The sequence below is a fragment of the Lichenostomus cassidix genome, chromosome 1Aa (genome assembly GCF_008360975.1).
Source record: "Lichenostomus cassidix isolate B80296 chromosome 1Aa, HeHo_3.0, whole genome shotgun sequence".
NCBI lineage: Eukaryota > Metazoa > Chordata > Aves > Passeriformes > Meliphagidae > Lichenostomus > Lichenostomus cassidix.
Window position 1 is genome coordinate 9,769,050 of NC_139480.1, and position 17,924 is coordinate 9,786,973.

General features: G+C 35.9%; 1 protein-coding gene across 11 annotated transcripts in view; it reads left to right on the forward strand.

The window, feature by feature from the left end:
* CACNA2D1 (calcium voltage-gated channel auxiliary subunit alpha2delta 1) overlaps positions 1–17,924 on the forward strand; it is a 353,423-nt gene that overhangs the window by 299,272 nt on the left and 36,227 nt on the right. For 4 of the 11 annotated variants that reach the window (XM_085083490.1, XM_085083507.1, XM_085083499.1 and 1 more), the window contains exons 15-21: positions 298–387; positions 3,279–3,347; positions 4,907–4,981; positions 6,290–6,364; positions 9,476–9,532; positions 13,138–13,209; positions 14,304–14,375. In XM_085083490.1, coding sequence (XP_084939616.1) covers positions 298–387; positions 3,279–3,347; positions 4,907–4,981; positions 6,290–6,364; positions 9,476–9,532; positions 13,138–13,209; positions 14,304–14,375 — 510 coding nt within the window. The remainder of the gene's footprint in view (positions 1–297; positions 388–3,278; positions 3,348–4,906; positions 4,982–6,289; positions 6,365–9,475; positions 9,533–13,137; positions 13,210–14,303; positions 14,376–17,924) is intronic. The other 7 variants (XM_085083532.1, XM_085083541.1, XM_085083540.1 and 4 more) reach the window with 3 other exon arrangements.

Below are 17,924 nucleotides of genomic sequence, written 5' to 3' on the forward strand. Positions count from 1 at the left end.
ATATAGTTGTAGTTCTTATTTTGTGGAGAGTGGTGGTTATGACCATATAAGGTTCACACGACTAAAACTGAAATACAGGAATTACCTTGTCAGTAAATACTGTAAACTGAAGATTGAATTATTTTGTAGTACAATTTTAAAGAAGTAATTAAATGCCCCCCTATATTAGTGGTGAATTTTGAGTTCTTTTTTTTTCCCCTGACATTTTTGTTGTTATTATTTAATTATTGTTCAATATTGTTTATGCTCTTTGATCTAATAATTGCCTTCTAATGAGTTTATTACACTTTTTGGCAGGAATATCTGGATGTTTTAGGAAGACCAATGGTTTTAGCTGGAGAGAGAGCCAAACAAGTCCAATGGACAAATGTCTATCTGGATGCTCTGGTATGATCTGTATTTATCTCTACTAAAGTAAGAATTTTAGCAAATCAGTAACAATACATGTCTGCTTTCCCAAGGTTCCAATTTCTTACAATTCCAAACATAATATTCTTGTGTTTCTAACATCTATACACTTCAATACAGCAACCTCTAGGAAGAGACCTCTTCATGCTGTGCTGGTCTTACTCGCACCTAGTATCCTTCTTAGTGTCCTGAAATTTAACAGATAAAAGCAATTTATCCTCTGCAGACTTTAACTTGTTGGTCACTTTTGTTGTCAACTAAACAAAAACAAAAACAACAACAAAAAAAGGAAATTGTTTGCCAGAGTTGTACCTACTGCAATAAAGGTCATTTGTCATGTTTCTGGGGAGAAATTCTTAGTTTTTCCTCTTGTTTTTTTTTTTTTTTTCCCTTCCAAAGAACATTCCAGGCAGACTGAAATCTGTCAGTATTACTGGGTATTTGCACAGATTTTAAACTTGAATCTTTAAGCTATCATGGTTGTTGTAACTACTTGCTTGCTTGAGGTAATGATTTCTTTATTCTTTAATTGGACAGTGTATATAATGGGGAAATCAACAAAAAGATATATGACACTTCTACTGCTGAATTTATCACGTTGGTCTTGTAAAACAAACATATTCAGGAAACTGCAAGAGGAAAAGTATTGTTAGCAGCAATCTAATCTCTTGCTCTGGATAGCCTTCTTCTGAGCAAACAGGGCAGAAATTACTGAAAAATGGTCATTTGGAATCACGTATTTCTCCAAGTTCACGAGGTCATCTGATGTCATGTCAAAATGCACATCTTCCTGTCAGTCAGCATTACTGTAAAATTTTTATCTCCAAATAATTTTGGTCATTAATATGACTGAGTATGACACAGAGGAACTAGTTTTTCTTTGAAATTAAAATGCTGAGATGTTCATTAACCATGTTTTCTTTGTATTGCTGAGGTGCTTACTGGAAACAAAGGATGTGATGACAGAAGTTCATATGTTCTGTTGTAAAGCCAAAGATAAATTTGTAACTAGGGATAGAGATCTGTTTAGCCATGTAAAAAACCTGCAGGCATCTGTTGTGTTACTTTATATATTCTGTGGGTTCATTCAGTCTTTCCTTCAAGCTCTTCTCCATTCCTGTGTTATACGTGTGCATTTGTGAATATATAATTATATGTACCCATATATTTGTGTGTGTGCATACATACACACACCCACACCCACACCCACTCACATGTGTATAACTGTATGTAAATAAAGTAGGACAACAAAATATGAAGTATTGAGGTAAAGGCTGAAATTTGTGGACTTTCTCCTCACAGCTGAAGTATAAAGGCACAGCTCATCCAACCCCCTCTGAAGCCTTTTCCTGATTCTTGTTTGTGTAAGGCAGTGGGACTAAGCTGTCCCATTGGTTAGTTATCTGAATTCCTTAAAGCAATTCCCTCGTGTAGGGTTTGCAGTTCTCTTGCTTGTGCCTCACTGGATTTATTCCTATCCTTTGGCTCTTTTTGTGCAGCAGAGGTTTTGTGGCTAAGACTAAAGCAATGCAAAGTGTATTGCCTGGGGCCACATTAGTGCATAAATTCAGATTATAAAATTCTGAAGAGGTGCTTTCATTTCAGGCTGGTCTTCAAGGCTGTCTTTAATAATTTGGTATATTTGTAGCAGTTCACACCTCTTTTCTGGCCCTGTTCCTTCAGATTCTATTACTGGACTCATTTTCAAGATAGTCCCAGAATTTTCAAATACTTTTAAGTTTACCAGTTAGGCATAATTTATTCATAATTATTATCCTCTCTAACTTGTCCTTTTTTTTTTTTCTTTTTCTTTCCTTAGTGGGGAGATTGTATTATCCCCATACATACAACTTCTGTTTCCTTTTGTATCTTTTCAATTGTTCTTCTAAATAATGTCCTCTCTCTTTTCTACTGATTCATCCCTATTTATCTTATTTTCGTACAAAATCCACTACACTCTGTTTGTAAATTTACTAAATCTTACCTCATCACCTTTAATTTGATACACAAATGTAAGCTTATGAAGGATGGGTTAAAATTCAAAAAGATGCTACTAGACTGGGAAAATGGAGAACAAATTTCTCCAGAGTGGATAGATATAGAGTTCTGGTGTTCTGGTTTTTTGGTTTTGTTTTTTTTTTTTTCCTCAAATGAATCAAGAGGAGAAAAAGGATATGACTTCTTAATAGAATACATAGAAGATGAGTAAGCATAAATGAAGGGAAAAGATTTGAAATAAACTCCAAACAATCACATAAACAAAAAAGGTAGGAATCTCCCTACAGACAATTTAGAATGGAAAACAAAACTTTCCTGGCTATATTAACCTATGGTTTTCTGGATCCTATTTTCGGTATGATTTGTGACTGTTACTAAAGGAAAAAGAAATTTCTTATGTCTTCCCAAATAAATGCAAATTCCTTGCCTCACTTGCCTCAGTACCAGACAAGACTATGTGATTTTGCCAACCTGCTTATGGGCATTATTGCATGCCATTCAAGGGCAGTGATGATAGAAAAATGAGTAGTATTACCTGTTGTGTTCTTCTGTTGGTTTTGCCTGTATGTGTTACTCACCTGTCATGGTTTAACCCCAGTGATTTATCAAACCCAATGCAGCCTCTCACTGCTTTAGTTTTATTTTTGAAAAAATAATATATGGTTCTCACTAAAATATGGACTCAAAAAAATCATAATTTCAACTTTTGATGCACCAAGTCAGTGGAGTAATATTATTTTCTTCTTTATTTTACAAACTGAAAGTCAGTGTTTGGCTACACTAATTCCTTGATTGTTCTAATATATTATGCCTCAACAGTTCTTTTTAACTAAAAAGTCTTTTATCCCATCTTTTTTTTTGTTATTTTCTAGGAGCTGGGCCTTGTCATTACAGGAACTCTGCCTGTCTTCAATCTAACAAGGGAACAAAATGGGAAAATTGTAAGCTGTTCCTTCAAGGGAAAAAAAAAGTAGCAGTTGTAAAAGTTAAATTTATTGTTAGATGCCTTGAAAAATGTTTATTTACATAGTGTAATTGTCTTGTACATCATAAACAAAGGGGTCATGTCCAGTTGCCCAATAATATCCTGGGAACAAGAAAATGCAGTGCACTCATTTACCCTTTTTGCCATTCTGAGTTTCAGGGTGTGACATTCCACTATCTATCCCTGAGCCTTAGTCACAGTGGGAATCCATGAAGTGCTCAATAGACGAGAAGTAGATGATGATATTATTTAAACCTTTCCAAGAAAGGAATGCCCAGATAAATTTCTAAGAAATCTCAGAGGCTAGGACATTTCAGGGTAAAAGGCAGTGATGTAGAGAATTTAAATCAGTTGGTTGTACTTAGATTAAATTCTAAGTGCTAAATAAATACAATTGACCATCCCTATTACTTTCTGAATCTGTTTGTGTCCTCTTCACAAAATCAAAATAATGCTTTTTTTTAAAAAACAGACCTAGAATATATGTAACAATATGTGGTAAAATACTTACTTTTGGTGTACTCATGTTCATTCAGGTCAAAATATACAAAAATTTAGAGAAGATATTCTTTGATTCAGTTTCTCAGATATTACTTAGAATGAATGAGAGTTTGATCACTGCCATTTCTTTTATTTACTTTCACAAAAGGTCACTTAGTTTCCTTTTAAAAACAAAGCAATAAACCAAAAAAGTTGCATAATCTTATCTACAAGACAATGCCTGGAATTGACTGAGTCTGGTTCAAAGTGACAGACTACTGATTATCAGAGGATGTCTTTCTGAGAAGTAAAACAGACGTGATCTAGTACAGAGGAGCAAGAAAAGAAGTTAAATCTGCTCAATTTATATCTCTACCTGAATTTATTTACAGACTGCAAGATACCTCCTCCAATAAATTTTATAAATTTATTTAATATGGAGAAGGGATTCAGGTGACACCGTGTAAATAACTGCCCTCCTTGCCTGTGGTAGGAAAATAAATTACAAGTGAATTAAATGTAGTGCCTGAGTCCCTGATTTCAAATGCTGATGATTCTTCTAGTCACTGGAGTTTTTTGTTGTGTTGGATTTATTTTTTTTTAAATTCATCATTATACTACAGCCCAAAGAGTAAATTGTTCTGAGGGCTCACTTACCAACTGCCCAATCTAAACATGCAAAGTAGTTTTGTGTTGGTGCTAGTAGTTTAGTATCTATATAACTGGCAATATTATTGCATCACTTTTCCTTTCACCTGTTTTGTTCTTACATATATAGTTCATTCATCCTGGAAAGTATCCATCTTCAGAAACAATCTTCATACTCTGTACTAAATTCTGGATTTATTACATTTCATTTTGGATCACTTTGACATTATTTAAAATATTTACAATAGACACATAGCCAAACAGACAACTTTTCAAATGTACCTGTCAAACAAGAGGCAAAGGCAAAAATATAAATTTACTGACTGTTGAAGCTATTTTGCCTTGTAAACATGTCAAACATATACTAACACTTTGGAATCTTCCCAGAATCAGCTGATTCTTGGAGTAATGGGGGTCGATGTCTCTTTGGAGGACATAAAAAAACTGACACCCCGATTTACGGTAAGCTGCTCGCATTGGTGGGTTCTCATTTGTGTGTGATTTATGTGGGATTCCTGGCCATGCTCTGTCATAAGCCATACAGCAACTACTGGATTTGAGTCAAAATACCAGCAGGCTTCTTTTCATATATTCTTCTCTATTGTTGTCCATTTTCTGGTGGTTTCCTCTCCAGCCATATATGTGTTTCTGTGTGATTTGTCCATCAAGATGCACTCTGTAAAAGTCAGCTTTTACATTGGGAGATATATGACAAGTAATTATTTTTCTGTATCTTAAGGCACTGCTCTTTAGCTAAGTGTTTGGTTCTTAATGTAGAGTACACAATCATTTCAGCTGATAATATTTGCCATTTACCCAAGAGAGTTCTTTACAGAAAATGTCTTTAATATAGGTGTCTGTGTGTACCCTACTCTGTATGACTGATTTATTTATGTAGACACCTAGCTGTGGAATTTCTATGAAAATAACTAGTACTGTGGAAAAAACCAGCTGAGGAAGAAAAGGAACATCACAAATTGGACTGAAGGCAGAGGCAAAATCCTCCATCTGGAATGGAATAATCCCACACCACAGCTCAGGATGGGACAGACTTCCTCAAAGGGCAGGAAAGGACCTGAGAGTCATGGTGGAGGACATGTAGAACATAAATTAGCAATGTGCCCTGGCAGTAAAACCAGCTCTGCAGTGAAAACCTGCATCAGGAGTACACTGCCAAAATTCGATCTCCTCAGTGTAATAAATACACTGAGGCACAGTGCAGAGCTACTAAGTTGGCCAAGGGTCTGGAGTACATGGTACACAAGGAGAAGCTGAGATGGATGGGTTTAGGCTGAAGAAGGAGCCTAATGGATTACCTAATGGGAATTATGGAGAAAATGGACCTTGAAATTGCCTCAACAAGAGGCTATCAATGGAGCTGTGGCAATGGAAATTCCAACTGGAGTTAAAGAAAAATGAGAGCAGGCTGCCCAAACAGGTTGTGGTATTGCCACTGGAGGTATTCAAAGACCCTTTGAAACTTAGTCCACCTTCAAAGTTGGGCTGAAAAATAAAGTCCAAAGTTAGCTTTGCTTTCAGTGAAGGTTTGTACCAGCTGACCTTCAGAAGTCCCACCAGCCTAAATTATTCTTAGTTTATGATCCTAAAAGAGTAAATATTAAGAAATTACCTTGTCTATGTTAGTAATCTTACATCTCATGATGCCTGAGCATGCGCTTTCCACAATATGAACATTTATTGAAAACCGTTAATTACTCTTTCTTCATTACTTAAAACCATATAATGCTAAACTTCATTTCTTTCTTTCAGCTTTGTCCAAATGGATATTATTTCGCAATTGATCCTAATGGGTATGTTCTACTGCATCCAAATCTCCAACCAAAGGTACGAAACACCTTCTAATTTACCTCTCAGTAATAAGGGGATATTGTCAGAAAAATGCAGAAAGTAGGATCTGCTGAAGGTACCAGAGAGCAATAGTGAAAAATTCTCCATTTTGTGGATGTTAGGAAAATCTGTGGTGCATGTATTGATTTGACTTCATCCAAATTAAAGAGTGTTAGCTTGTATTGAATTTAGTTATCAATAAAATAAAAATATTTGTATGTTGAATGCAGATTTATATATGTGAAGACTTTTTGTGCACCTTTTTTTGTGATGCTTTCTCATTTAAGAAATTGAAATTTTCATACTTGCAAAACCAAAGAAATCAGAGGCAAGCACAATGTATTTTCTTATATTTATTTATTTGCTTATTTTCTGTTTACCAGAGCTGAAACCTGATCTGCAGAGTTGGGATGGATTTAGCTGAGCACCCCTTCCCAGAAAGTTAGATTTTTAATAGTTTAATTTGAGAACAGTCTTTCATGTTTAAACATGAAATTTTTATCTAAATATGATTAGGACACAACTTTCCTCAAATTTCAGGAAAATAGAAACCAAATATTTCAGTTTGGCTCTTTATCCATTACTGTAGTCCTTGCTTTGTGGAGATTCCTACATTATATGTATCTTCTTTAATAACTTGCCTCCCTGACTTTGATGAGAAATTGCAACATGAATGGATGATTTCTTTTTATCTGAAATCAGAACTTTGATCTTGTTTTTAATGAAAGTTTTCTCCGTATGAAACAATGTTCTGTTTAGTGCATTTTTTGAAAATTCTCATATTTTAATTCAATTAGAAACAGAGTTTCAGTAAACTTTGTGTCTTGAAATCATAAGGTTATATTATATAAAAGACAAAGTTAAAAAAAGTTTTTTAACTGTCAAAGACAGAAGAAGAAATTAATAATTCATCTACATATTTTAGTGATTAATTTACTTCTTAAGCTGGGAGAAGTCAGCTTTGTGAATATTTGAATTAATTTCCAGTTGAAGTAATTAATACATTTGAAATCTTTTGCCAAGTGTCTAACACAACAAGAAAGAAAAATGCTTCTGAAGAAGAGAAAGAATAACTTGACTGTAACTATTAATGAGATATCCCTTTTGATTTTTTCTGAAAGACCCTTAAAAAGTAAAAGAAAAACTATGGAAAAGAAGGTTTTTATGTAGACTTCATAAATGAAAAGGATTTCAGTTTCTAGATATTTGCATTGGATTTTCATGGAAAATGGAAGTCTTAAAAATTGAAGTTTTGATTTGGTGATTTTTCTTGGTGAACTCTTCAGAGATGAATATCTGCATCATTACTGACCCACTCTTCTTAATTAGAGATTACAGTAATTAGGTGATGGTGATTGGCCTATTTATCTTACTCTTGTATGCAAATTAAACTATCTTTTCATTAACAGAAGTAATACAAAAAGGAGCAATGCAGTAGTCTCATTTTAGGCCGAATCTTGTGAGAAACTGATGGATATGGATTTGTTCATTTCCTTTGTGCTGTTATCCTGCAGTGTAGCACAGGATAACAACACTGGAGAGTAAACTCACAGCACTGGACAGTAAAAACCTTTGTTAAAAACTCAGCTCATCCCAAGCAAACTGAGATGGATTATTAGGATACTGATTGCCATGGTTTCTCTGTATAGTATTTTTCTTTAAAAGGATATGGAAGTCCAGAGATGTTTTCCCATACTGCTCAAATTGTGATTTAGAGTATGTTTAAAACAGGATGTTTTATAAGTGGTAATTTTTATATTGTAGAATAATGTCTAAATGTAATATTAAGCACATGCATTATTATTGTTATTGTTGTTATTAACAGTTACACAGACTAGACTTTTTCACTCCCAGTTTGTGTGGGGTGGTGCATGCTTTTCAGACTGATACAAGAGCTACGGTTTAAAACTAAGGTACACTACAAAGACAGATCTATTTAGAATTCATGGACTTTCTTTAACATGTCATATTAATATTAGTTGAACCTCCTGGTAGCCATTAACTTATTAACAAACAATGTCTTAACCCTCTTTGCCAGCCATTTTTCAAAAGATGTAAACTAAAACATAATTTCATCCTTACCATTGAGGAGGTGAGGGTTTCTTAGACTTCCAATACTTCCTTCTTCTGAATGTCTTCTGCTTTCCTACTGAAAATCTATTGCTTTGGATCACAACTGGTTCAACACAGTATTTTGAGAAACTGTCTTGAAGTTTGTAAAGTTGTTTGCACAGCTGAGAAAAGTTAACAAACAACAAGTTCAAAAGCATATTAAAATAATTAAAAACTTTCCTATCATGTTCTTATTTGCACATGAAAACTATGCTAAAACATAACATGAGATTTTTTATGATTATTTTCAGCTTAATTTAGTTTTAAACAGCTTAAACTATTTTTATGTTTGTGTAGTTACATTACCTTTTTTTTAAGTGCTTAATTTGATGTTTTATTGCAAATTTTCTTTGTGTATGTCTGCATTCGTGGATATATTTTTCCCACTGTTATGGGAGAGAACAGGTGGATGCACCACCAAATAAACATAGCCACTGAAGTGAGTCCATTAAGCATGTGTTGACAAGCTTAATCTTAATTAGATTTTGAAAACAGTAACTAATTCAATTTCCCAATCTGTTCTAAAGATTAGAATCCTTTTCTTAATTTTTACTGTAGTTCTGATCAAAATCCATTTAATGATAGTCCTAAAACTCCATATGCCTTCAGTGAGGTCCAGTATTCTGTTTTACTGTTCAGGGTTATTTAAGAAATGTAAGAGGAGCTTTAAGAAACGTAAGAGGAGCTGGGTTTTAAGCACAGATATAAAAGTAAGCAAAAAGTGAGCTACTCTCATTCTATAGTTTATTCTGTCAGAGGGAGAGCTCTCCGTTAATTTGATTCCCATTAACATATGTCTGATTTTTGTTTCCCTAGACAAAACCTCTGTGTAATTCTGGCAGAGAACTCAGAATTCATAATCAGAATGAGGGTTAGTTTCTGCTCACAGTAGAGATTCACTAGACAGCACAGATGCTGAGAAAACATTTCCATTCTATAAGTAGGCTGTTTACTAATAGTGCAAAAATATAAATTACTGCTTTTTTGTTACTTCAGCAAATTGGTGTGGGCATACCAAAAGTTAAATTGAGAAAAAGGAGACCCAATGTACAGGTAACTTTGGATGGAGGTGATTAGTGCATTAGAATGCATAGACATGGAAATATAATTAGAAAGCTTCTGCCCTGCTTACTAGGAAAAATCTAACTAGAGAACTGTTTATTGTGACAGCTTCCAAAGCATGAAGCTTGCATCCTTTCCTGTTTAAATAATAGAAAACATGCTATTGGCTGTAGTGAAAGGCATTCCATTAAATTATGGTGCTTTACTAATAGGTGCTAATTAGAGTTGTGCTGTAAAAATTCTTCTTCAGATGTTGAAATTAATTTGAAGACTGGAAATAAAAAGAGACTACTTGTGCTGGCTTTGCTTGCATAAACCCAGAGTCAAGAGAAGATCAGAAGATCATTCTTACGACTTTATTGCCAACTTTTATTGTACAGTGTATGCTGCATAAAATTACAGAATATGAGCTGTTCAGGCTTTTTCCTGGGGAAGTCAGAGTAGGGAATATGTTCTACCTGTTATTTACATCAGGTTTCACAGTTTAGCAGACCCAGCTCCACAGAATTAACTGCCTTTAACCTGAACAGGGTAACTTGCCATGTTTATGTAATGCAACCCTTGAGCAGAAAACACTTAAGGAAAACTTAAAAATCATTAAAGGAATAAGTTAACTATGTAACTAGCAAAACAGTAAACTTAAACACAGTATACCATGTTGATTTCTTACACATAAGGGAATCCATAATGCAAAACTTGTGGCCTGCATAGCAGCACCAGTAAAACATGGTATAAAATCCTGATCTGTCAGCAATTTCCCCAGGTGTTGTGTGGCTGTGTTACAACACGTAGAAGGCCACCTCTGGGCTGGATTTTTTGTTTGTGCACTTGAGAAAGCAGCACTGGAACATAAAAAATGTCAGTTTTCTGATCATGCCTGGCTCCCCAGCTTGCCATGGTGTGGTGTGGCTGCTGCTGGGCTTGCCTGGCAGTGCTTGCTGCTCAGCAAGGTGCAGCACTGGAAAAGCTGTGGGCTCCCATCCTCTTCAGATGCTCCCCAGTTTACCTCTGTGGCCCAGGATTTTGCTGACTTCTTACCATCACTTCTTTTAAAATTCTAACAGCTGCAGGGATGAGTAGGAACTAAGCTCCTGCCACACAGCAAAGAAGGCCATCCATAGAATTTGTGAGAACACTGACCTCCCAAAACACACAACATTTTATTTAACTTCATGTTCATGTTGCTGCACCAGTTCTTTCTTTCTTTGTTTCCTTCTTGAGTTGTCATTGGAATTATAGATCTTTGCCTTTATTTGTCATGCTGAAAATGGATTGCAATCCTTTTGTTTGCACGCTTCATTGCTAGTGATTTACTTCTGTTCTGTTTTGTTAAGTTGTGCTGGTGAATGTGGTGGTGGTGATGTGCTTTTCCAGACATGTTACAAACATGACTGGATAAAGAGAAGAGCAAACTGAACTGTAAGTTTGTTTCTTCGTGGCTTGGAATAAACCCCACTAAATGGCAACCTTGGAAATAAAAATTATGGAGCCCAAATACTGGTAAAAGCATTCTTGGGGGAAAGATATGTAAGAGGGAAATAGTGTTCCATTTAAAGTATGGGTGTAGGGATTTTCTGTTCTAATTTTTAGTGGTTGTCTTTGTGCCTCTGGCACATCACAGAATGTATTTATAGATCCTTAGTTTTTTTGCCTATTAAAAGCCAATAATCAGTATCATATAGGAAATGTGCAGTGATACAATGTAAGTCTTTAAAAGAAGAAGAACAGTTAATGCATACTTGAATTTTCACAGAATTAAAGTTTGCTATTTTGTCTTTGGGACTCCTTGACTGTGACTAGCCCAGGTTATCATTTGAAATTAATATTGACCTTGATTTGATGTGATGGCTTTTTTTTTCTTTTTTTTACCATTTATTTTCTTCTCTGTTCCTTTGTGTGTTGGAATGGAATGTGAACTTCATAAATGCCTCCTCTGCCATGCCAATGCCTTCATGCATGCTGTTTGGGTTTGACCATGCTATTCATTATCCATTGCATGTAAGATATGTAAATTTTTATTTATTTTTACATTTTAGCCTTTTATTATTTATTTTGAGAGTGTGGATTTGTTGGGAGGGAAAAGCAACTGCATAGCAATAATTAAATAGTTTTGGATTGGTAGCATATGTTAGTGCTATTATATTTAAGTTGCTAGTTTTATCTATCATACATAAATAGAAATGTAAAATTTTTCTTGAAGTTTTCAGTAAATACTTCAAAGAAATACCCAAAATCTTTGTCTGCAATCTTTTCAGTGCATAGTCTCTTCCTGAGAATAAATCCATTGTTTTTTCTCTTAGCCAACTGTAAGTCTTATTCGTTAAGAACAGGAATGATTCCATATACCCAGAAAAGTACATTTTTTTCCTCAAAAAAATGAAGAAGTAATCTTTTGTTTTCTGGAGCTATTCTATATTACGGTCTTGAAAATAAGGGCTACTGTTAAACTGCTAGTGCTGCAGACTATTATATGAAAGCATCTTTTACCAGCTGCTCAGGACATAACTTTCTTCCAGTACATACATAAATTGTGATGAAACATGCTTGCATTCTTGGATATGTACATTTTTTGTTTAACTTTGGTGGAGAATGTTAAGGTAGAGGGAATATAATTATAATTTTGAAGGAAGGCACTTTAGTCTACCCTGTAAATGTTAGTATAAGTGAATTGCTGAAATCCCTTTTTGTTTTTTTTCATTTTCTAGTACAAATGTGAGATTTAAATGGTTAAATGATATAACCCCATACTCATTTTTCTAAAGAAATGCACTCACTTTTAGGGAGGTGCATTAAATAACTACTGAGTGATGAGGACTGATGATTTTTACAACACACACAATAGAAAGTCAATGAGGCTTAGGCAAAATTGGTGGAAAAAAGGTTGAATTCCCAGCAACTCATATGGAAGATGGCTCTGGCCAAGTAAATGCAGACTGTAACTGAGAAAGGAGCAGAGCTGGAAATCTTTTTATTTCTAATCTTCCAGCTGGAGGGTGGTCTGCTCTAGTTCAGCAGAGCTGCAGTCACCTTGCAGCACTCCTGTGGGGTTACTGCAGCTCAGGCCAGCAAAGCTCTCTGTGCTCCATACTCGAGGGTTCACATCATCTACATTCTTTAGGTCTGCAAGCTTGGCTTTCAGCATTTCTGTGCTACAGGTTTCCATCTTCTAAACAGTGCTGATGTCAAGAGAAATGCTTTTGAAACTCCAAAGTGTTCAGGGAAGTCCTGTAATGCTGGCACTAAAAGTAAGCTTTTTTTTTATAAAGCCCAAATAATTTGCTGCAATTGCTGCCTTTTTGAATCTTGAACCATAGTCTATTCCCACCTCATAACACTAAGCATAGCCCCATACATGACAGGCTGTGGACAGACACTGGCAATTAGTGTTAATTTGATTTTCACTTATCCAATTAACCTATCTATCCAACAAAATAAAAGAAATAAGAAAGAGCCACTAGTAATACTACAAGAGATTAAAATAGATGGGTAAGTAAATGCAGTTAAGTAGGTTACTTTGAAATGAAGGGATTAGAATGATTTGTAATATTACAGTATTTTGTCTTTATTATTTGATCATTCAATATCTTCTGCTTCAGAATCCTAAATCCCAGGAGCCTGTTACGCTGGATTTTCTAGATGCTGAATTGGAAAATGATATTAAAGTTGAGGTGAGATTATCTGGTTTCTTAGTACCTGTTGCTGCTTTTATTTCACCATATAATAACTGAAAAACAATAAAACTTCTAGATTTTGAATGGGAATATATTTCACTATAAATTTGAATTTTTAATCTGTTAAGACAATGACTTTCTAGTGTTGAAGATATAAATAGACAAATCTCAGTATTATTCATAGACAAGAGCAATGCATTACATTCCTCTGATTTTGAAAAATACCATGATTGCTGCTTAAATTCTTCTTCATGAAGTAACAATTCCGGGGAAGGGTAGCTAGAATTTTTTTTTTCAAAACAGAACACTATTTAATAGAATATTAAAATATTTCTTGAAATATTTTTAAAGCATTTCCATATCTGTTATTAACACAAGATTATTCCTGCAGCAGGAAAGAGAACTGAGAAACAAAGATAAGTGTCGACAACAAATTAATTCCTCTGTATATTTTTCAGTTATTGATTTTGTAATATATTCAGAAATGAGAATTTTTTAAAATAATTTGTTAGCTTTCTGAAATAAAATGGAAGGCTTTTAAACATTTTACATTTTTAACATATTTTTTCACTTAGTTTGAAATTGTTTCATAATGACAATAAGCAGCATTGCTTGTTATCTGTTAAATTCTGCCTTAAGTTTCTTTGAAATGGCTGATTCAGAAGGGAGTTACTCTCAAAGTGGTACAAAAATGTTTCTGTGAATCAGTGCTACTACCTGAATCATAAAGATGTGCTGGGAGGCACAAGAAATGGTAGACAAAACTCCTTCTCATGCACACAGAATTCATTCTCTCTCTGTTAGTGCCCAACATCAAGGAGGTTTGTGGCGTGGTCTTGCAATGCAAAGTATTCCAGAATTGTTGCTTCATAACTCTACTGGTCCACTATATAGTTGGTTAAAACAATTTCTAATAGGAAAAATCTGAAAATTGTAAACAAAAAATTTTTTTTAAGAGCTGTGACTTTCACATGCATTAACTTTTTCTGTATTTTTAAGAAATATTTTGATCACTAAAAAGATTATTCATGTTACATGCAACACCTACACCTTTTCTTTTTTCACTTTCTCCTTTTCTTCCTTGCCAATAGATTCGGAAAAAAATGATAGATGGAGAAAGTGGAGAAAAAACATTTGAAACACTGGTCAAGTCCCAAGATGAGGTAAGATAGGAACCCAAAGAGTTACATTTACAGGAATAAACCAAACCAGAAAAAATTATGTGAAATGGTGAAATGCTGAGTTGTTCATTTTGTAATGACAATTTGTACCATTTTTTTCCCTCCAGACTTGCTGGTTTTACAGGCTTATAGTAAAAAAAATATGTACTTAGGAAAAAAAGAATTGTTTTGTTTCTTGGTTTCTTTGGTGCATCATTAATCAGGCAGCTGTTGATGAGGTCTTACACTCAGTTCAACAGGAAATGGACCCAGCCTACTTCTGTGCATGAATTCCAAAACAAAGTGCTTAATTTGCTTGTGGAGATGTGTGAGAATGGGTTTGGTAGTTTATGTTGTGGTTGAATGGGAAGAAAATTATGAGAAAAAATAATAAAATAACATTTTTATGCCATAAATGAAGACTGTTTGGAATAAGCAAATTCATCTTACAGTTATATCATGTACTCCTACTTTCTGAGCAGCTTGTTGAGTTCTTTATTTTCTTCTCAAAAATATTTATTCCTGATAAACATTGCTTCTGAAACAGTAGGAAATACTCAAATATTAAATACTCAAATTTGATATGGATCATTATATGGGTGCTCTACTTCTTGGGGACCTCAGTGAGAAGAAATCATGGCTGTTGTGCTGAAGGAGCAGTTCTGGCCAGAGGATGCCCCACAGTTACAGTTCCACAACAGTTTTTTGAAACTCTTTTGCTCTGAACATAAGTCAGCCTGAAGATATCTAATTTAATGACTTAGCAGACACTGCACAACCCTTATAGATAAGCTCACTATAACAATACTTAAAAGAGTTACTTGGAACTGCACAGTAAATTTTCTATGTGTAGTATTAACTGTCCTTTCCTGTTAATCTCCTTTAACTTTGATATATGCAACAGCTCTGCTGCTTGCGCTTAAGTTTCAGAATATTCCAGAGGAATTCTTCTCCTTCTCACAAAGTATATGCTACAGAAAGAATCTAGTAAAGTTAAATTGATAGGAAATAGGCCTCACAGATTGGAAAGGGGGGAGAGAGGAGTGTTGTTCTGTTAAAAACAGCACATTCCGTATATTCCATTCAATGCCTAATAGATGCTATTAACTTTTAAACTCTGCTTTAAATTTTGGCCAAATTACACCAAGTGGCTACCAATAATGAGCAGTCCCTATTACCACTCCTCTGACTCAATTCTGCATTGAGGGAAGATTCTTATATACTTATTCTCACTTAGATTCTGAGAAAAGTATTTCATGTTTTTGCTTTAAGCATGGTAGAAACTCACCTGTCTTCATGGGTGACAAATCAGTGGCAACAGACATGTTGTCTTTGCTAAATGAGACTGAAAGTGGAGCTGAATTTTCTGAAATATATCCCCATAATTCATCCATGCTGTGATTTCAGAATGTCAAGTTCATGGTCACTTGGTTCTACAATAGGCCTTTGGAGACAGAAGTACTGAAAGGCTGCTATAAAGTCTCCCTGGAGGCTTCTCTTCTCTGGGCTGAACAATCCCAACTTTCTAAGACTTTCTTCACAGGAGAGCTGCTCCAGCCCTCTGATAATTTTTTTTGCCCGTCATCTGGATCTGCTCCAACAGGTCTAATCTTTCCTCATAACCATTCCCCAGCCTCTCAGTATCTGCACTGGATTTGACAATGTGTTCTACTTCTGGAAGTGTAATTTAATAGAAGTGCAAAATAAGGACAGGAAACCATGCTCAAGTTCTTCAAAACTCTGCAAGATGGTCTTAGCTGAAAGATGATTATAAGGATGATCATGTGATCATGTAGACAAAAGAACTACATTAATCTCTATGAGGGAAGTCAACGTAAAGCAAGCCTTATACACTGAAATTTTCCAGATACAAAGCATGCCTGTCCTTGACCATTTGGAGTCCAATGAACTCATTGAACATCCTCACGCTCCTTTTCTATGTCCAGCTTCATACTGCTTTAACCTCTTCTCATGTTCTTCTAAAGCAGAGACCTTTATCAGCAGTGCCCCTACCTCCTGCCAGGACTCTGCTGTGCTTTCTCACAGTAAAATGCCAGAACCAAGCTTTACAATACTGCTTTACAATCTTAGGGCAAATCCTGGTGTGTGAAAAATATGTGTCTTTTCCTAAATGGTTCCACTGTTGGAGGATAGTGCACAAATAAGTGTTTTCTGGGGCAGAGAGGGTTACCCAGGGAATGTCAGTTCTGCTCCCTCACCTGTGTCAGGGGCCCATGCTGTTTAGGATGCCACCAGTCTGTTCCCTAAAGGGAAAATGGGTCGTTCCTGACCCGCTGTCTGAGAATCCAAAGTCCTGTTGGAATCTGTGATGAGGATAAACTGGTACTGAAGGGAGAGACCTAATGCTGAGACATTTTCAGATTTATGTTGATTTGTTAAAGGAGTGCCTTTCCAAGCCTATGGGTGAAACAGGCTCTTTGTAGGTGGTTAGAAGAGGGAGGGTTAGAAGGTCACAAAAATACAATAACATGATTAGGGTTGTACAAGAAATTGCATTAGTGGCAAATGTGTTGAAGACATTTCAGGCTGTTCGTACATTTCTCAGCGTCTGTGCTACAAAAGACCTGAAACAGTTGGCCCTGCAACTCTTTGCCCAAAGAGGGAGGGAGGGAGGGAGGGAGGGAAGTATTGCAAACGCTGAAGTCAGCTACAGTATCCAGGCAGGAGGGAGGAATAGAACATCCCTGGGTGCATGAGAATGTGCCAGTTCCACACGGCCCAGACCACAATCTGTGTTGGAATAAAATATGCCAAGCCTTTTGATCCCAGCTGTTTCAAGTGCCAATGAAATTAATTATCCTCACCTTCCCTTGCACCATGGCACAAGATTTCTTCCTCTACCCAGACGTCTCTGAGAGAAGAAAGGAGCAGCCAGAGCTGGCTGGCTACGATGACTGCTTCAAGCCATTGCACCCTCCCAGCTCCAGGCTGCTAGAACCAGAATAAAGCTGCTTTAAACCACGGGCCATGCATGAGCCATGCATCACTTAGCACTTGATAGCTTCATATATTTTCTTATAAAAAGGTCTGATGTGGTCGGTTGCTCTGAACTGACAGTTGCAGTCTTCGGGCTTAAAATTTATGTTCTTTTTGTTTTGCTTTTTGGTTTAAGTTTGCATTGCTTGCCTTTTGTGTTGCAGCTGGCCCCAGCAGTGTCTTGGGAGATGACTTCATCCTACAGCATAGACTGGACTGGTAGCAAATGTGGGTGGGGTGCGCTGGAGTCTCCCAAGGCCTCGGGGGCTTTCCAGCTAACAGGAGATGCCATAGGAACAAAAGCATTGCCACATTTGGCAGCCGGGGTGGGCAGTAGTGAAAACTGAAGGGTCACAGAAGCTGCAATAACATGTGTGAGTTGTTTGGCTGGGGATGAGATGGTCCCAGACCGCCCACTAAGGAAGCAGGCGAAGGTGAACAGGAGCTGATGTGCCAGGATGTGTTGTCTGCTGGGTTATCTTTGAAGGGAGGTTGCAGCCAATTTGCTTTCAAGCACTCTCACAATGCTGGTTGCAACAGGATTTTATTACAGCC